Consider the following 20,419-nt stretch of genomic DNA (forward strand, 5'->3'; position numbering starts at 1 on the left):
GTGTGTGTGTGTGTGTGTGTGTGTGTGTGTGTGTGTGTGTGTGTGTGTGTGTGTGTGTGTGTGTGTGTGTGTGTGTGTGTGTGTGTGCACATATGGAGATAGAAACAGAGGCTATTATAGAAAATACACATATACACACAAGCATGAATGAATGAAGTAAGATAACACTTCTGCTATTCCCCAGTTCTACCAGCCAGGCTGGGTCCACATATATGAATAACACTTCTGCTATTCCCCAGTTCTACCAGCCAGGCTGGGTCCACATATATAAATAACACTTCTGCTATTCTCCAGTTCTACCAGCCAGTCTGGGTCCACATATATAAATAACACTTCTGCTATTCTCCAGTTCTACCAGCCAGGCTGGGTCCACATATATAAATAACACTTCTGCTATTCCCCAGTTCTACCAGCCAGGCTGGGTCCACATATATAAATAACACTTCTGCTATTCCCCAGTTCTACCAGCCAGGCTGGGTCCACATATATAAATAACACTTCTGCTATTCCCCAGTTCTACCAGACAGGCTGGGTCCACATATATAAATAACACTTCTGCTATTCCCCAGTTCTACCAGCCAGGCTGGGTCCACATATATAAATAACACTTCTGCTATTCTCCAGTTCTACCAGCCAGGCTGGGTCCACATATATAAATAACACTTCTGCTATTCCCCAGTTCTACCAGCCAGGCTGGGTCCACATATATAAATAACACTTCTGCTATTCCCCAGTTCTATTACCCAGTCTGTGTGTCTGTGTGTTTGTGTGTGTGTGTGTGTGTGTGTGTGTGTGTGTGTGTGTGTGTGTGTGTGTGTGTGTGTGTGTGTGTGTGTGTGTGTGTGTGTGTGTGTGTGTGTGTGTGTGTGTGTGTGTGTGTGTGTGTGTGTGTGTGTGTGTGTGTGCGTTTTTGTGTGTGTGCGTTTTTGTGTGTCTGTGTGTCTGTCTGTGTGTGTCTGTGTGTGTGTGTGTGTGTGTGTGTGTGTGTGTGTGTGTGTGTGTGTGTGTCTGTGACTGTGTGTCTCTGTGTGTATGCATTGCATCCTCCACTCTGTAGTGTATCTATCTGTATCTATCTGAGCCCACCGTTGCTTGGCTAGGATGTTTCTGGCTCTTCACGCTGTTTCAAATTTGTCCTGACATCAGCTGCTGCGATGCTTCTCTATGCTGTCGATCGCTGTCACGCCCACGATTAGCCTGATCTGACAGCCACCGCAACCCCCTACTCTGCTCTGCCACAATGGGCTGTGTTAACTGAGCACCATGGCTCTCTACTGAATCCACCTGTATGCTAGCATCTGTCTGTTTCCTATCACTGAGCTGAATAGATCTGGACTTTGTTTTTACTTATCAATGAATTGGCCCATGCGTCAAGGGAAACTATATCGCTCTGTGAGGTGGGTATCTAACAGGTGGTTAACCACCTCACCCAGAACACACAGACAGACACACAGACAGACACACACACACACACACACACACACACACACACACACACACACACACACACACACACACACACACACACACACACACACAGACACACACACACACACACACACACACACACACCGTGGCAGTTAGATACTTTCCTCTTTGACAGCTGAGAAGGAAGTCCTTCACATCCATTACTCTCACTACTGCTTAGGTTACAGCAAGGGACCTCTCTCTCTCTTATCTATTATGAACAGAGCCACACAAGAGCTCTCAGACTCAGAGAGAGAGAGAGAGAGACAGTTAAGTAAAAAGAGAGAGAGATTGTGTTTATTAGTTCTCAGTCTCTGAGAACGCCAGGTCATCCCTAAGCTCTGTGGAAGTTATTACCTACCCTCTCATAGGTGGGGAGAGGGAGGGAGAGAGGGAGAGAGAAAGAGAGAAAGAGAGCGAGGGAGAGAGAAGGAGGGAGGGAGAGAGAGAAGGAGGGAGAGAGAGAGGAGGGAGAGAGAGAGAGAGGGAGAGAGAGAAGGAGGGAGAGAGAGAGAGAGGAGGGAGGGAGAGAGGAGGGAGAGAGAGAGAGGGAGAGACATGAAGTAACCTACTTCAACTCCCAGTCCATCTGGGTACTGGTGAATTGACAAAACGTCATTGTTAATAATGGGTGAAGGGTTAAAACAACTGACATAGAGGTTATAACACCTGACATAGAGGTTATAACAACTGGCATAGAGGTTATAGCACCCGACATAGAGGTTATAACAACGGACATAGAGGTTATAGCAATTGACATAGAGGTTATAACACCTGACATAGACATCCAGATAAGGCATACAGTAGTCTTAACTGTACGCAGCTGTATCTCACTCTTCTCAGAGACAATTGCAGGGAGCGTTTCAATTCCCCCTCTGGGGTTAGAGAGAGAGTAAAGTAGCTTTATACACTTGTCATTCCTTTATGCATTATTCAGTAGAGATCTGTAAATAACACTCTGGGTTTTCGTAGCAGAAATGTAGTTTTTAGCCCAGTGAGATCGAGTGCTTCACTGTCTTCTAGATTTCTTCCTCTCTCAGCAATTTCTCAAGGCTGTTTTCTGGGAGAAGTCGTGCACTATTGGCTGTGTGGCATCGATTTTCCTCTGTTATTCTCCTTCTGATCCAAAATGACAGTTGGTCCAGTATTAAAGAAGGCCAATTACACCCACTGCCTCTGATCAACGGGTTAGCGGTTAGCTTTAGTGTTAGCCCAGCGATCTACCCAGGCTTTGCTTTGGAGCAAATGGAGGCAGTTAGCCAATTTGCACAAATTGTGGCTATAGAACATTAGCCTGTAGGCGTATGACAATGGGTTTGACATTTCCTGACACTAATTGTGACTACCATAATGATGATGGTTATTACTGGCCCCACTTTTATTGGAGTCCACAGCGGGAGTGTAAAAACACACACGTGTTCCTGCTGTAGATTTAGCACAAAACCTGATGCCTCTCTCCTCTCTCTTTCTCCTCTCTCTCCTCTCTCTCTCTCCTCTCTCTTTCTCCTCTCTCTCTTTCCTCTCTCTTTCTCCTCTCTCTCTCTCCTCTCTCTCCTCTCTCTCTCTCCTCTCTCTCCTCTCTCTCTCTCCTCTCTCTCCTCTCTTTCCTCTCTCTTTCTCCTCTCTCTCTTTCCTCTCTCTTTCTCCTCTCTCTCTCTCCTCTCTCTCCTCTCTCTCTCTCCTCTCTCTCCTCTCTCTCCTCTCTCTTTCTCCTCTCTCTTTCTCCTCTCTCTCTCCTCTCTCTTTCTCCTCTCTCTCTCTCCTCTCTCTTTCCTCTCTCTCTCTCCTCTCTCTCTCTCCTCTCTCCTTCCTCTCTCTCTCTCCTCTCTCTCCTGTCTTTGTCTCTCCTCTCTCTCTCCCTCGCTCTCTCTCCTGTCTTTGTCTCTCCTCTCTCTCTCTTTCTCCTCTCTCTTTCTCCTCTCTCTCTCTCCTCTCTCTTTCTCCTCTCTCTCTCTCTCTCTCTCTCCCTCTCTCTCTCCTGTCTTTGTCTCTCTCCTCTCTCTCTCTCCTCTCTCTCCCTATCTCTCCTGTCTTTGTCTCTCCCCCCCTCTCTCTCTCCTCCTTCTCTCCCTATCTCTCCTGTCTTTGTCTCTCCCCTCTCTCTCCCTCTCTCCCTCCTGTCTTTGTCTCTCCTCTCTCTCCCTCTCTCTCGCTCTCTCTTTCTCCAGTATCTCTCCAGGACATCACTATGAGGAAGGCGTTTAGGAGCTCCACCATCCAGGACCAGCAGCTGTTTGCCCGCCAGTCGCTGCCCATCCCCCTGCAAGAGACCTTTGACCTCTGCGAGCAGCCGCCACCCCTCAACATCCTCACACCCTACAGGTCAGCTTCACAGCCATCTCCCTCCTGATTGCTTAGTGTCAGCTTCACAGCAATCTCCCTCCTGATTGGGTAGTGTCAGCTTCACAGCAACCTCCCTCCTGATTGGGTAGTGTCAGCTTCACAGCAACCTCCCTCCTGATTGGGTAGTGTCAGCTTCACAGCAACCTCCCTCCTGATTGGGTAGTGTCAGCTTCACAGCAACCTCCCTCCTGATTGGGTAGTGTCAGCTTCACAGCAACCTCCCTCCTGATTGGGTAGTGTCAGCTTCACAGCAACCTCCCTCCTGATTGGGTAGTGTCAGCTTCACAGCAACCTCCCTCCTGATTGCTTAGTGTCAGCTTCACAGCAACCTACCTCCTGATTGGGTAGTGTCAGCTTCACAGCAATCTCCCTCCTGATTGGGTAGTGTCAGCTTCACAGCAATCTCCCTCCTGATTGAGTCAAATGGAGATAAATAATCCATGATGAAACCCCAGCAAGCGGTCCAGGGCTTTTTATTTGTCTGGTTTCTCAGTTGTGTGTGTGACTGACTGACTTTGTTTTTTACGAGGCCCATAGCTATTCCAGGCTGTGGACCGAGCCTGGCTGGTAGAACTGGGGAATAGCAGAAGTGTTATTTATATATGTGGACCCAGCCTGGCTGGTAGAACTGGGGAATAGCAGAAGTGTTATTTATATATGTGGACCAAGCCTGGCTGGTAGAACTGGGGAATAGCAGAAGTGTTATTTATATATGTGGACCCAGCCTGGCTGGTAGAACTGGGGAATAGCAGAAGTGTTATTTATATATGTGGACCCAGCCTGGCTGGTAGAACTGGGGAATAGCAGAAGTGTTATTTACATATGTGGACCCAGTCTGGCTGGTAGAACTGGGGAATAGCAGGAGTGTTATTTATATATGTGGACCCAGCCTGGCTGGTAGAACTGGGGAATAGCAGAAGTGTTATTTATATATGTGGACCCAGCCTGGCTGGTAGAACTGGGGAATAGCAGAAGTGTTATTTATATATGTGGACCCAGCCTGTCTGGTAGAACTGGGGAATAGCAGAAGTGTTATTTATATATGTGGACCCAGCCTGGCTGGTAGAACTGGGGAATAGCAGAAGTGTTATTTATATATGTGGACCCAGCCTGTCTGGTAGAACTGGGGAATAGCAGAAGTGTTATTTATATATGTGGACCCAGCCTGGCTGGTAGAACTGGGGAATAGCAGAAGTGTTATTTATATATGTGGACCCAGCCTGGCTGGTAGAACTGGGGAATAGCAGAAGTGTTATTTATATATGTGGACCCAGCCTGGCTGGTAGAACTGGAGAATAGCAGAAGTGTTATTTATATATGTGGACCCAGCCTGGCTGGTAGAACTGGGGAATAGCAGAAGTGTTATTTATATATGTGGACCCAGCCTGGCTGGTAGAACTGGGGAATAGCAGAAGTGTTATTTATATATGTGGACCCAGCCTGGCTGGTAGAACTGGGGAATAGCAGAAGTGTTATTTATATATGTGGACCCAGCCTGGCTGGTAGAACTGGAGAATAGCAGAAGTGTTATTTATATATGTGGACCCAGCCTGGCTGGTAGAACTGGAGAATAGCAGAAGTGTTATTCATATATGTGGACCCAGCCTGGCTGGTAGAACTGGGGAATAGCAGAAGTGTTATTTATATATGTGGACCCAGCCTGGCTGGTAGAACTGGGGAATAGCAGAAGTGTTATTTATATATGTGGACCCAGCCTGGCTGGTAGAACTGGGGAATAGCAGAAGTGTTATCTTACTTCATTCATTCATGCTTGTGTGTGTATGTGTATTTTCTATAATAGCCTCTGTTTCTATCTCCATAAATGCACACACACACACACACACACACACACACACACACACACACACACACACACACACACACACACACACACACACACACACACACACACACACACACACACACAGGGGGTTCTGAGGAGACAGCTGCAGGTGTACATTACTCTGGTTTTAAATCCAGGGTCAGTTTGTGTGTGTGTATGTGGGTTTCACAAGCTACTGTATGACTGTGACTGAGAGGCAGGTGTTGGTATTACTACTACTCTATAGGCTGACAGACACAGAGCCTGTAGACACAGTGTGTGTTTAGTAGCTGTATTGCTCTGTGTCTGTTCTAGGATAAATGTCAGCTGTTGAGCTAGTCTATACTGAGACACAGCTGTAGACATTACTATGGACAGCATACCGACAGAAACCTCTACCCAGCATGTTCTCTGACCCCTCTATATATACAGTTGTAGTCGGAAGTTTACATACACCTTAGCCAAATACATTTAAACTCAGTTTTTCACAATTCCTGACATTTAATCCTAGTAACAATTCCCTGTCTTAGGTCAGTTAGGATCACCACTTTATTTTAAGAATGTGAAATGTCAGAATAATAGTAGAGAGAATGATTTATTTCAGCTTTTATTTATTTCATCACATTCCCAGTGGGTCAGAAGTTTACATACACTCAATTACACGCATTGCCTTTAAATTGTTTAACTTGGGTCAAACGTGTTGGGTAGCCTTCCACAAGCTTCCCACAATAAGATGGGTGAATTTTGGCCCATTCCTCCTGACAGCTGGTGTAACTGAGTCAGGTTTGTAGGCCTCCTTGCTCGCACACGCTTTTTCAGTTCTGCCCACAGATTTTCTATAGGATTGAGGTCAGGGCTTTGTGATGGCCACTCCAATACCTTGACTTTGTTGTCCTTAAGCCATTTTGCCACAACGTTGGAAGTATGCTTGGGGGTCATTGTCCATTTGGAAGACCCATTTGCGGCCAAGCTTTAACTTCCTGACTGATGTCTTGAGATTCAACATAACTTTCCTGCCTCATGATGCCATCTATTTTGTGAGGTGCACCAGTCCCTCCTGCTGCAAAGCACCCCCACAATATGATGCTGCCACCCCCATGCTTCACGGTTGGGATGGTGTTCTTCGGCTTGCAAGCCTCCCCCTTTTTCCTCCAAACATAACGATGGTCATTATGGCAGTTCAACAGTTCTATTTTTTGTTTCATCAGACCAGAGGACATTTCTCCAAAAAGTAGGATCTTTGTCCCCATGTGCAGTTGGAAAACATAGTCTGGCTTTTTTATTGCAGTATTGGAGCAGTGGCTTCTTCCTTGCTGAGCGGTCTTTCAGGTTATGTTGATATAGGACTCATTTTACTGTGGAAATAGATACTTTTGTACCTGTTTCCTTCAGCATCTTTACAAGGTCCTTTGCTGTTGTTCTGGAATTGATTTGCACTTTTCGCACCAAAGCACGTTCATCTCTAGGAGACAGAATGCGTCTCCTTCCTGAGCCGTATGACGGCTGCATGTTCCCATGGTGTTTATACTTGCGTACTATTGTTTGTACAGATGAACTTGGTACCTTCAGGCGTTTGGAAATTGCTCTTAAGGATGAACCAGACTTGTGGAGGTCTACCATTTTTTCTGAGGTCTTGGCTGATTTCTTTTGATTTTCTCATGATGTCAAGCAAAGAGGCACTGAGTTTGAAGGTAGGCCTTGAAATACATCCACAGGTACACCTCCAATTGACTCAAATGAGGTCAAATAGCCTATTAGAAGCTTCTAAAGCCATGACATAATTTTCTGGAATTTTCCAAGCTGTTTAAAGGCAGTCAACTTAGTGGATGTAAACTTCTGACCCACTGGAATTGTGATACAGTGAATTATAAGTAGTTTGTTAACAAGACATTTGTGGAGTGGTTGAAAAACGAGTTTTAATGACTCCAACCTAAGTGTATGTAAACTTCTGACTTCAACTGTAGAACACTTCTGAAGGACTCCAGGACCACTGTTTAGTTTCTTTAGTTTCTGTCCCATGTACCCTTTCTTCTCCCTCCCTCTCAATTTCAATTCCATTCAAAGGGATTTATTTGCATGGCAAACAGATGCCAAAGCATTAGAAATAGATAAAAAACAAAAGGAAATGAACAGTAAACATTACAGGAATATTTCAAATGTCATATTGTGTCTTTGTAAAGTGTTGTAACTATGTTCAAATAGTTAGAATACAAAAGGGACAATAAATAAACATAGATATTGTATTTACAATGGTGTTTGTTCTTCACTTGTTGCCTTTTTCTTGTGGAAACAGGTCACAAATCTTGCTGCTGTGGTATTTTGCATAATAGATATGGGAGTTTATCAAAATTGGTCTGTGTAATCTGAGGGAAATATATGATTCTAATATGGTCATACATTTGGCAGGAGGTCAGGAAGTGCAGCTCAGTTTCCACCTCATTTTGTGGGCAATGGGCACTAGAGGTCGACCAATTATGATTTTTCAACGCCGATACCGATTATGATTTTTCAACGCCGATACCAATTATTGGAGGACCAAAAAAAGCCGATACCTATTAATCGGCTGATTTATGTAATAATGACAATTACAACAATACTGAATGAACAATGAACACTTTTATTTTAACTTCATATAATACTTAAATAAAATCTATTTAGTCTCAAATAAATAATGAAACATGTTCAATTTGGTTTAAATAATGCAAAAACAAAGTGTTGGAGAAGAAAGTAAAAGTGCAATATGTGCCATGTTAAAAAGCTAATGGTGGCCTCCCGGATGGCGCAGTGGTATAGGGCACTGCATCGCAGTGCTAACTGCGCCACCAGAGTCTCTGGGTTCGTGCCCAGGCTCTGTCGCAGCCGGCCGCGACCGGGAGGTCCGTGGGGCGACGCACAATTGGCATAGCGTCGTCCGGGGTAGGGAGGGTTTGGCCGGTAGGGATATCCTTGTCTCATCGCGCTCCAGCGACTCCTGTGGCGGGCCGGGCGCAGTGCGCGCCAACCAAGGGGGCCAGGTACACGGTGTTTCCTCCGACACATTGGTGCGGCTGGCTTCCGGGTTGGAGGCGCGCTGTGTTAAGAAGCAGTACGGCTGGTTGGGTTGTGCTTCGGAGGACGCATGGCTTTCGACCTTCGTCTCTCCCTAGCCCGTACGGGAGTTGTAGCGAAGAGACAAGGTAGTAATTACTAGCGATTGGATACCACGAAAATTGGGGAGAAAATGGGATAAAAAATTATTTAAAAATAAATAAAAATAAAAAAAAGCTAATGGTAAAGTTCCTTGCTCAGAACATAAAAACATATGAAAGCTGGTTGTTCAATATTCCCAGATCTTCAATATTCCCAGTAAAGAAGTTTTAGGATGTAGTTATTATAGGAATTATGACGCGTCGACTATTTCTCTCTATACCATTTGTATTTCATATACCTTTGACTATTGGATGTTCATATAGGCACTTTAGTATTGCCAGCCTAATCTCGCGAGTTGATAAGCATGAAGTCATAAACAGCACTGTGCCTCAAGCATTGCAAACGCAGTAAAGTGCTGTTTGAATGAATGCTTACGAGCCTGCTGCTGCCTACCACCGCTCAGTCAGACTGCTCTATAAATATCAAATCATAGACTTAATTATAATATAATAACACACAGAAATACGAGCCTTTGGTTATTAATATGGTCGAATCCGGAAACTATCATTTCGAAAACAAAACGTTTATTCTTTCAGTGAAATACGGAACCGTTCCGTGTTTTATCTAACGGGTGGCATCCATAAGTCTAAATATTCCTGTTACATTGCACAACCTTCAATGTTATGTCATAATTATGTAAAATTCTGGCAAATTAGTTCACAGTTCGCAACGAGCCAGGCGGCCCAAACTGCTGCATATACCCTGACTCTGCTTGCACTGAACGCAAGAGAAATGACACAATTTCCCTATTTAACATTGCCTGCTAACATGAATTTCTTTTAACTAAATATGCAGGTTTTAAAAAATATACTTCTGTGTATTGATTTGAAGAAAGGCATTGATGTTTATGGTTAGGTACATTTGTGCAAAGATTATGCTTTTTTCAACAATGCTCTTTTGTTAAATCATCCCCGTTTGGTGAAGTTGAAGTAGACTGTGATTCGATGATAAATTAACAGGCACTGCATTGATTATATACAACGCAGGACAAGATAGTTTACCTAGTAATATCATCAACCATGTGTAGTTAACTAGTGATTATGTGAAGATTGATTGTTTTTTAGAAGATAAGTTGCTACCTTGGCTCCTTGCAGCCACAAGGTTCTTTTGACGCTGCACTCGCGTAACAGCTGGTCAGCCTGCCACGCAGTTTCCTTGTGGATTGCAATGTAATCGGCCATAATCGGCGTCCAAAACGGCCGATTACCGATTGTTATGAAAACTTGAAATCGGCCCTAATTAATCGGCCATGACGGTTAATCGGTCGACCTCTAGTGTGCACATAGACTGTCTTCTCTTGAGAAACAGGTCTGCCTATGGCGGCCTTTCTCAATAGCAAGGCTATGCTCACTGAGTCTGTACATGGTCAAAGATTTCCTTCATTTTGGGTCAGTCACAGTGGTCAGGTATTCTGCCACTGTACTCTCTGTTTAGGGCCAAATAGCATTCTAGTTTGCTCAGTTTTTTTTGTTTATTCTTTCAAGTGTGTCAAGTAATTATCTTTTTGTTTTGTCATAATTTGGTTGAGTGTAATTGTGTTGCTGTCCTGGGGCTCTGTGGGGTCTGTTTGTGTTTGTGAACAGAGTCCCAGGACCAGCTTGCATAGGGGGCTCTTCTCCAGGTTCATCTCTCTGTAGGTGATGGCTTTGTTATGGAAGGTTTGGGAATCGCTTCCTTTTAGGTGCTTGTAGAATTTAACGGCTCTTTTCTGGATTTTGATAATTAGTGGGTATCAGCCTTATTCTGCTCTGCATGTAATATTTGGTGTTTTACGTTGTACACCATAAAGGTCAATGGGTTCAATAACTGATTCAAGTATTTTTAGCCAGATTCAAATTGGCGTGTCGAATTTTATGTTTCTTTTGATGGCATAGAAGTTCTCTCTCTCTCTCTCTCTCTCTCTCTCTCTCTCTCTCTCTCTCTCTCTCTCTCTCTCTCTCTCTCTCTCTCTCTCTCTCTCTCTCTCTCTCTCTCTCTCTCTCTCTCTCTCTCTCTCTCTCTCTCTCTCTCTCTCTCTCTCTCTCTCTCTCTCTCTCTCTCTCTCTCTCTCTCTCTCTCTCTCTGCAGCACCTCAGGCTGTTGTTCCTCAGATCCAGCTGCTGCTACCCTGTCACATACACAATCACAATATAAACACCATACTACTCAGTCACAATACACACACACACACACACGCCAAATTCACATGCACATGATGCACTCACACACTCAATAACACACAGCCTACCCCTGTCATACTCCCTTCAATCTTCCCCATGTTGTTGCAACTCATTAAACGTCCTCAGCTATTTTGATGATGTTTCCTCTTCCTCCCTCTGTCACAATCACGGCCTCTTGTCACCGAGCACAGCATGGTCCTTAGGAGAAAGAGGTGGAGCCCTTTTAATGCTGCAGGTGACTTATGGAGAAACCAGTATGATGTTGTCAGGGCAGAATATGGCTCAGTTAGTGAGTTACTTCAGTACCTTTTGCTGGTGTAACTGACTAGCATGTGTATGTGGCTATTTGTGGGTCGTGTGTGTGTGTGTGTGCGTGTGCGTGTGCGTGTGTGAGAGAGAGGGAGTGACAGTGTGTGTGTTTGGTCATTCATTTCCTCGTCCTAGGGGATTTGAAGTGATAATTTCCTCCTTCCGATTTAATTTCTCCTGGTCAAGGGTGAAGACAGGAGGAAATGAAAGACAAATGAAAAGATAAAGAGAGAGAGAGTTCAAACTTGACTGATCAGAGTGCATCCCCCATCAGCCTTCGCTGGTTCGCAAGGCTCTGAGTAGACCTTAGATCAGTGTCTAGGGGTAACTGTGGTTTCCTCCTGCAGGGATGACGGTAAGGAGGGGCTGAAGTTCTACACCAACCCCTCCTACTTCTTTGACCTGTGGAGAGAGAAGATGCTGCAGGACACAGAGGACAAGAGGAAGGAGAAGAGGAAACAGAAGGTAATGAAGGGCAGCCATTGGCCCGTCACCAGCATCCTGTCTACATATTGGTGGATTCAGCGTGGTGTCGTTAGCCCATTGGTCCTTAACTGAGGGGCTGTGTCACCAAGTGGCTTTCTGACCCTAACTAATTTCAGATCAGCTCTCCATATCGTAAGCATAATCTCAGCCATTATGAGCCCAGTAGTGGAACTGTTCTTGGATCAGAATTGACAGTATTATTAACATTTAGAGCTACAGATGATATATGCGATGAAGGACATAACACTGTAGTCTATGGTCAGTGATTCACACACACACACACACACACACACACACACACACACACACACACACACACACACACACACACACACACACACACACACACACACACACACACACACACACACACACCCACACACACACACACATTAAAGCATAGATTCACAAACACACACACACACACACACACACACACACACACACACACACACACACACACACACACACACACACACACACACAGGGAACCATTAGCTATGTATCTGTAATAGATGAGCATCAGGGAGGGGAGGATACAGGGTGGTTCTCTGTTGTCAAGTTATTTACTCTAATTAATGGTTGGCTCTGCCCTCTCTCTGCCCCCGCTCCTCATGAGGGAGCCTTTGTTTATCCTTAGAGAGACACACTCACATTTCCATACACCCACATACTGTACACACAGTTGATCTCATGTGGGGCCCTTCATAAATACACATTTACTATACTGTATACACACATACGTACCGTACACACAAATGCACTCATGAGGAAGAACGCTGTGCATCCTCAGAGACACACACACACCCACACAGAAGCATGAGGCAGCCTTTGTATATCGTCCGAGATCTCCTTCCGTCTCTCACACAAACCCTAATTTACTGAGAAGTCAGCCCCTGTGCAGAAGGAGGGGTCTCCTGCCCCGAGCCCCAGGGGCTCCCTATGACGCTAATCAGCACCAGCTTGAAAGGCGGGCCATAGCCCTCACTTCCCCATACCATTCAACCGGAGGCCAATGTGGTTAGATTTCCAAGCACAACCAGTCAATGAGGTAGAAGCTTCCACAGGGAACCCTGCCAGAGAGGTTTGGGATATAGAAGTTGAGGTTTGGGTTTTCATGGTGGTGATAAATGGTTCAGTCACAAGGCTCAGTCAGGGAACAGGGGACAGTTGCATTAGTCAGGGAACAGGGGACAGTTACAGTAGTCAGGGAACAGGGGACAGTTACAGTAGTCAGGGAACAGGGGACAGTTACATTAGTCAGGGAACAGGGGACAGTTACAGTAGTCAGGGAACAGGGGACAGTTGCATTAGTCAGGGAACAGGGGACAGTTACAGTAGTCAGGGAACAGGGGACAGTTACAGTAGTCAGGGAACAGGGGACAGTTACAGTAGTCAGGGAACAGGGGACAGTTACAGTAGTCAGGGAACAGGGGGCAGTTGCATTAGTCAGGGAACAGGGGACAGTTACAGTAGTCAGGGAACAGGGGACAGTTACAGTAGTCAGGGAACAGGGGACAGTTACAGTAGTCAGGGAACAGGGGACAGTTACAGTAGTCAGGGAACAGGGGACAGTTACAGTAGTCAGGGAACAGGGGACAGTTACATTAGTCAGGGAACAGGGGACAGTTACAGTAGTCAGGGAACAGGGGACAGTTACAGTAGTCAGGGAACAGGGGACAGTTACAGTAGTCAGGGAACAGGGGACAGTTACAGTAGTCAGGGAACAGGGGACAGTTACAGTAGTCAGGGAACAGGGGACAGTTACAGTAGTCAGGGAACAGGGGACAGTTACAGTAGTCAGGGAACAGGGGACAGTTACAGTAGTCAGGGAACAGGGGACAGTTACATTAGTCAGGGAACAGGGGACAGTTACAGTAGTCAGGGAACAGGGGACAGTTACAGTAGTCAGGGAACAGGGGACAGTTACAGTAGTCAGGGAACAGGGGACAGTTACAGTAGTCAGGGAACAGGGGACAGTTACAGTAGTCAGGGAACAGGGGACAGTTACAGTAGTCAGGGAACAGGGGACAGTTACATTAGTCAGGGGACAGTTACAGTAGTCAGGGAACAGGGGACAGTTACAGTAGTCAGGGAACAGGGGACAGTTACAGTAGTCAGGGAACAGGGGACAGTTACATTAGTCAGGGAACAGGGGACAGTTACAGTAGTCAGGGGACAGTTACATTAGTCAGGGAACAGGAGACAGTTGCAGTAGTCAGGGAACAGGGGACAGTTACAGTAGTCAGGGAACAGGGGACAGTTACAGTAGCCAGGGAACAGGGGACAGTTACATTAGTCAGGGACTAGTTGCAGTAGTCAGGGAACAGGGGACAGTTACAGTAGTCAGGGAACAGGGGACAGTTACAGTAGTCAGGGAACAGGGGACAGTTACATTAGTCAGGGAACAGGGGACAGTTACAGTAGTCAGGGAACAGGGGACAGTTGCAGTAGTCAGGGAACAGGGGACAGTTACATTAGTCAGGGAACAGGGGACAGTTACATTAGTCAGGGAACAGGGGACAGTTACAGTAGTCAGGGAACAGGGGACAGTTACAGTAGTCAGGGAACAGGGGACAGTTACAGTAGTCAGGGAACAGGGGACAGTTACAGTAGTCAGGGAACAGGGGACAGTTACAGTAGTCAGGGAACAGGGGACAGTTACAGTAGTCAGGGAACAGGGGACAGTTACATTAGTCAGGGAACAGGGGACAGTTACATTAGTCAGGGAACAGGGGACAGTTACAGTAGTCAGGGAACAGGGGACAGTTACATTAGTCAGGGAACAGGGGACAGTTACAGTAGTCAGGGAACAGGGGACAGTTACAGTAGTCAGGGAACAGGGGACAGTTACAGTAGTCAGGGAACAGGGGACAGTTACAGTAGTCAGGGAACAGGGGACAGTTACAGTCACACCACTGTGAGTTTAGAAAAGACAGAGGACACAGAATATATAGAAAGAAGTATTTCACAAAATACTAGGCTATGGGCCTATATATACAGTATTCAATAGACCTTGTTTTGTGTAGACAGAGTATTGAGTTGGGATGGTGGTGGAGTTGGGGCCAGATCCCAGTCTAATAAAAGGCTTAACTCAGTGGGGTTATAAAGCCCTATTCATTTCCACTGCACCACAATACACTGGCAGCCATTACAGTCAGAGTACAGACCCCTTACAGATAGCCAGGATGGCAGGCCACTAAGACCAGGGAGGGAGATTTCTGGGGTCTACACACTAATAGTTCTGGTTTGGGTTCAGATACATTATGAGATACAGGCATACAAGTACAGGATAGTGGAATAAGAGACGACGGGTTTCTGGCATGGACATTATGGAGTTATGTGAGTGGATAGACATGATGTCCTTGGCTAGAGAAAGTGAGTGAGAGAGAAAGAACAGAGAGAGAAAGGAAGAAAGAACAGAGAAAGAGAGAGAGAGAGTGTACAAGCATCTCTACAACAGATCAGAGCACTTTTTCTGGAATATACATGCAGGGACTGGATTTGCCCCGATTGCCAACCCCCACAATGTACTCCCCTTCAACACAATATTACTGGTCGGGTTCCCTACCCCATGCTCTAACCCCTCTCCCTCTCTCTTTCCCTTCGTCCTCTCCCCTGTTCTCATCCCGTCTCTATTGTCTCTGACTGTGTGCAGCTGGAAATGCCTTTTAATTTGTGACCGGAGGGCCTTATAAGAGTCCCCTCCTTGCCCCCTCCCCTCCTCGCCCCCCCTCCCCCCCCAGAGGTAAGGCTGACACCCCAGACCCTGTCATGGGACCCTCAGGTTAGCCTGCTGCCCCCCTACCTAACACCCCTTAAGGCATTTGCCCTGCCTCAAAGCATTGGACCGGCCCCCACTAACTCTGCTGCTAACCCCTCCTACGTACCTACCTACTACTTACCTGGAAACCCTTGCTAATCACCTCCCTAACTACAAAACACTTCTGAGACAATCGCTGGCTGGCTGCTAGTGGGATTCTGCTTATTTCACAGTGATTGTAACCTCCTGGGTTAGTATGCCGCCCTCCCTCCACCTGCTGCCCACCAACACAGACCCCCTCCCTCTACATGCTGCCCTCTAACACAGACCCCCTCCCTCCACATGCTGCCCACTAACACAGACCCCCTCCCTCCACCTGCTGCCCACTAAAACAGACCCCCTCCCTCCACATGCTGCCCACTAACACAGACCCCCTCCCTCCACCTGCTGCCCACTAACACAGACCCCCTCCCTCCACATGCTGCCCACTAACACAGACCCCCTCCCTCCACATGCTGCCCACTAACACAGACCCCCTCCCTCCACATGCTGCCCACTAACACAGACCCCCTCCCTCCACCTGCTGCCCACTAACACAGACCCCCTCCCTCCACATGCTGCCCACTAACACAGACCCCCTCCCCTCAGTGTCTTGGGTTTCCACTAACACAGACCCCCTCCCCTCAGTGTCTTTGGGTTTCCACTAACACAGACCCCCTCCCCTCAGTGTCTTTGGGTTTCCACTAACACAGACCCCCTCCCTCCACCTGCTGCCCACTAACACAGACCCCCTCCCTCCACATGCTGCCCACTAACACAGACCCCCTCCCCTCAGTGTCTTTGGGTTTCCACTAACACAGACCCCCTCCCCTCAGTGTCTTTGGGTTTCCACTAACACAGACCCCCTCCCCTCAGTGTCTTTGGGTTTCCACTAACACAGACCCCCTCCCCTCAGTGTCTTTGGGTTTCCACTAACACAGACCCCCTCCCCTCAGTGTCTTTGGGTTTCCACTAACACAGACCCCCTCCCCTCAGTGTCTTTGGGTTTCCACTAACACAGACCCCCTCCCCTCAGTGTCTTTGGGTTTCCACTAACACAGACCCCCTCCCCTCAGTGTCTTTGGGTTTCCACTAACACAGACCCCCTCCCCTCAGTGTCTTTGGGTTTCCACTAACACAGACCCCCTCCCCTCAGTGTCTTTGGGTTTCCACTAACACAGACCCTCTCCCCTCAGTGTCTTTGGGTTTCCACTAACACAGACCCCCTCCCCTCAGTGTCTTTGGGTTTCCACTAACTACCAGGATGGTTGTGGTCTGATATTTCTCCCTGTACTTTACTCCCTGTACTTCACATGTAAGAGGTTCAGTACTTTAGTTTCTCATTCTTTTACCGTCTACTATGTACTTGGTAATTCGAATTAGGGGTGAAAGTAAGGTGGTCCGGTACGGCGTCCCGGCAAAATAAATAGTGGGGGTACGCCATACCGGTAAAACATGAGCCTATCACAATAATGAAAACAAAATATCAAGAAAACTGCATGTCAGAGGCATGGAAAAGAGAGAATGGACATGAAACCCGGTGGTAAAGCCTACGCTCCAAAATATGATGTGTTTCGGTGAGAACACTGCAATTTTGCCAAGGCAGAGATGAGTGGCCGAAACAGAGACACGCGGAGAGCAGTGGACGCATACATTCTGTCCTAATTACAATCGCCAAACGTCATTAGACTTTTTGGTGTCACGTTCCTGACCTATTTCTGTTAGTTTGTTATATGTGTTAGTTGGTCAGGACGTGAGTTTGGGTGGGCATTCTATGTTTTCTGTTTCTATGTTGGTTTTTGGGTTGCCTGGTATGGCTCTTAATTAGAGGCAGGTGTTTGGCGTTCCTCTAATTAAGAGTCATATTTAGGTAGGTGTTTTCACAGTGTTCGTTGTGGGTGATTGTCTTCCGTGTCTGTGTCTGTACACCACGCGGGACTGTTTACGGTTTGTTCGGTTTGTGTAGCCTATGTTTCCTATTCGTGCGTTTTTCTTGTTTTATGTAAGTACGTCGTCTAGGTCTGTCTACACCGTTTGTTGTTTTTGTTAGTTTAGTCAAGTTCGTGTTTTCGTTAATAAAATATGTCATTTCACTACGCTGCGCCTTGGTTCCCTCAATACTCCTCCTCTTCAGATGAAGAGGAGGAGGACTGCCGTTACAGAATCACCCACCAATCCAGAACCAAGCAGCGGAATTTCGAGCAAGGGGAGAGGATACAGGACTTGTGGAGTTGGGAGCAAGTATTTAACGGAGAAGGACCATGGGCTAAAGTGAATCACCGTCCATGGGAACAGCTGGAGGCAGTTCGGAGAGCGGAGGAAAAGAGAGAGAGGAACCGGAGTTATGAGGGGATGCGTCTTGCACGGAAGCCCAAAAAGCCTGTGAGTAACACCCAAAAATTTCTTGGGGGGGGCTAAGAGGTAGTGGACCAAGGGCAGGTAGGAGACCTGTGCCCACTTCCCAGGCTTACCGTGGAGAGCGGGAGTACGGGCAGGCTCCGTGTTACGCAGTAGAGCGCACGGTGTCTCCTGTACGAGTGCATAGCCCAGTGCGGGTTATTCCACCTCCCCGCACTGGTAGGGCTAGATTGGGCATTGAGCCAGGTGTCATGAGGCCGGCTCAACGCGTCTGGTCTCCAGTGCGTCTCCTCGGGCCGGCATACATGGCACCTGCCTTACGCATGGTTTCCCCGGTTCGCCTACATAGCCCGGTGCGGGTTATTCCACCTCCCCGCACTGGTCGGGCGACCGGGAGCATTCAACCAGGTAAGGTTGGGCAGGCTCAATGCTCAAGAGAGCCAGTACGCCTCCACGGTCCGGTATTTCCGGCGCCACCTCCCCGCCCCAGCCTAGTACCTACAGTGCCTACACTACGCACTAGGCTACCAGTGCGTTTCCAGAGCCCTGTTCCTCCTCCATGCACTCTCCCTGTAGTGCGTGTATCCAGTTCGGTGCCTCCAGTGCCGGCACCACGCACTAAGCCTCCTGTGCGTCTCCAGAGCCCTGTACACACTGTTTCTTCTCCCCCTACTAATCCTGATGTGCTTGCCCTCAGCCCGGTGCCACCAGTGCCGGTACCACGCACCAGGTATAGAGTAGGCTTTGAGAGTCCAGTGTGCCCTGTCCCTGCTCCCCGCACTAGCATGAAGGTGCGTGTCCTTAGCCTGGTGCCTCCAGTTCCGGCACCACGCACCAGGTCTACAGTGCGCCTTATCCGGCCAGAGCCATCCGTCTCCCCAGCGCCATCTGAGCCATCCGTCTCCCCAGCGCCATCTGAGCCATCCGTCTCCCCAGCGCCATCTGAGCCATCCGTCTCCCCAGCGCCATCTGAGCCATCCGTCTCCCCAGCGCCATCTGAGCCATCCGTCTGCAATGAGCCTGCAAAGCCGCCCTTCTGCCATGAGCCTGCAAAGCCGCCCGTCTGCCATGAGCCTACAGAGCCGCCCGCCAGACAGGAGCCGCTAGAGCCGCCCGCCAGACAGGAGCCGCTAGAGCCGTCCGTCAGACAGGATCTGCCAGAGCCGCCAACCAGACAGGATCTGCCAGAGCCGCCAGCCAGACAGGATCTGCCAGAGCCGCCAGCCAGACAGGATCTGCCAGAGCCGCCAGCGAGCCATGAGCAGCCAGAGCCGTCAGAGAGCCATGAGCGTCCAGAGCCGTCAGAGAGCCATGAGCGTCGAGAGCCGTCAGCCTGCCATGAGCGTCGAGAGCCGTCAGCCTGCCATGAGCGTCGAGAGCCGTCAGCCTGCCATGAGCGTCGAGAGCCGTCAGCCAGCCATGAGCGTCGAGAGCCGTCAGCCAGCCATGAGCGTCGAGAGCCGTCAGCCAGCCATGAGCGTCCAGAGCCTTCAGCCAGCCATGAGCGTCGAGAGCCGTCAGCCAGCCATGAGCGTTGAGAGCCGTCAGCCAGCCATGAGCGTCGAGAGCCGTCAGCCTGCCATGAGCGTCCAGATTCGTCAGTCAGCCATGAGCTGCCCTTCAGCCAGAAACGGCTATATACCCAGAACTGCCCCTCAGTCCAGAGCTGTCTCTCTGTCCGGAGCTGCCTTTCAGTCCGGAGTTGCCCCTCTATCCTGATCTCCCTCTCTATCCTGATCTACCTCTATATTCTGATCTATCCCTCTGTCTTGTGCTATCCCTCTGTCTTGATCTATCTCTCTGTCCCGGTGTTGTCCCTGTCAGTGATGTTACCAAGAGGATTTTGTGGGGGTAGAATGAGGGTGGACATTTTTAGGGGGAGATGGAGGCTAGGATTGATTATGGTGGGGTGGGGACCTCGCCCGGAGCCTGAGCCACCACCGTGGTCAGATGCCCACCCAGACCCTCCCCTAGACTTTGTGCTGGTGCGCCCGGAGTTCGCACCTTATGGGGGGGGGTTATGTCACGTTCCTGACCTATTTCTGTTAGTTTGTTATATGTGTTAGTTGGTCAGGACGTGAGTTTGGGTGGGCATTCTATGTTTTCTGTTTCTATGTTGGTTTTTGGGTTGCCTGGTATGGCTCTTAATTAGAGGCAGGTGTTTGGCGTTCCTCTAATTAAGAGTCATATTTAGGTAGGCGTTTTCACAGTGTTCGTTGTGGGTGATTGTCTTCCGTGTCTGTGTCTGTACACCACGCGGGACTGTTTACGGTTTGTTCGGTTTGTGTAGCCTATGTTTCCTATTCGTGCGTTTTTCTTGTTTTATGTAAGTACGTCGTCTAGGTCTGTCTACACCGTTTGTTGTTTTTGTTAGTTTAGTCAAGTTCGTGTTTTCGTTAATAAAATATGTCATTTCACTACGCTGTGCCTTGGTTCCCTCAATACTCCTCCTCTTCAGATGAAGAGGAGGAGGACTGCCGTTAC

At 47.9% G+C, this 20,419-nt stretch overlaps 1 protein-coding gene across 2 annotated transcripts in view; it reads left to right on the plus strand.

Annotated features, from left to right (window-relative positions):
• The window catches only part of wasf1 (WASP family member 1), a 149,979-nt gene that overhangs the window by 102,500 nt on the left and 27,060 nt on the right, over positions 1–20,419 (plus strand). For both annotated transcript variants that reach the window (XM_055885305.1, XM_055885304.1), the window contains 2 exons: positions 3,636–3,789; positions 11,637–11,754. In XM_055885305.1, coding sequence (XP_055741280.1) covers positions 3,636–3,789; positions 11,637–11,754 — 272 coding nt within the window. The remainder of the gene's footprint in view (positions 1–3,635; positions 3,790–11,636; positions 11,755–20,419) is intronic.

The sequence above is a fragment of the Salvelinus fontinalis genome, chromosome 27, assembly GCF_029448725.1.
Source record: "Salvelinus fontinalis isolate EN_2023a chromosome 27, ASM2944872v1, whole genome shotgun sequence".
Taxonomy (NCBI): Eukaryota; Metazoa; Chordata; class Actinopteri; order Salmoniformes; family Salmonidae; genus Salvelinus; species Salvelinus fontinalis.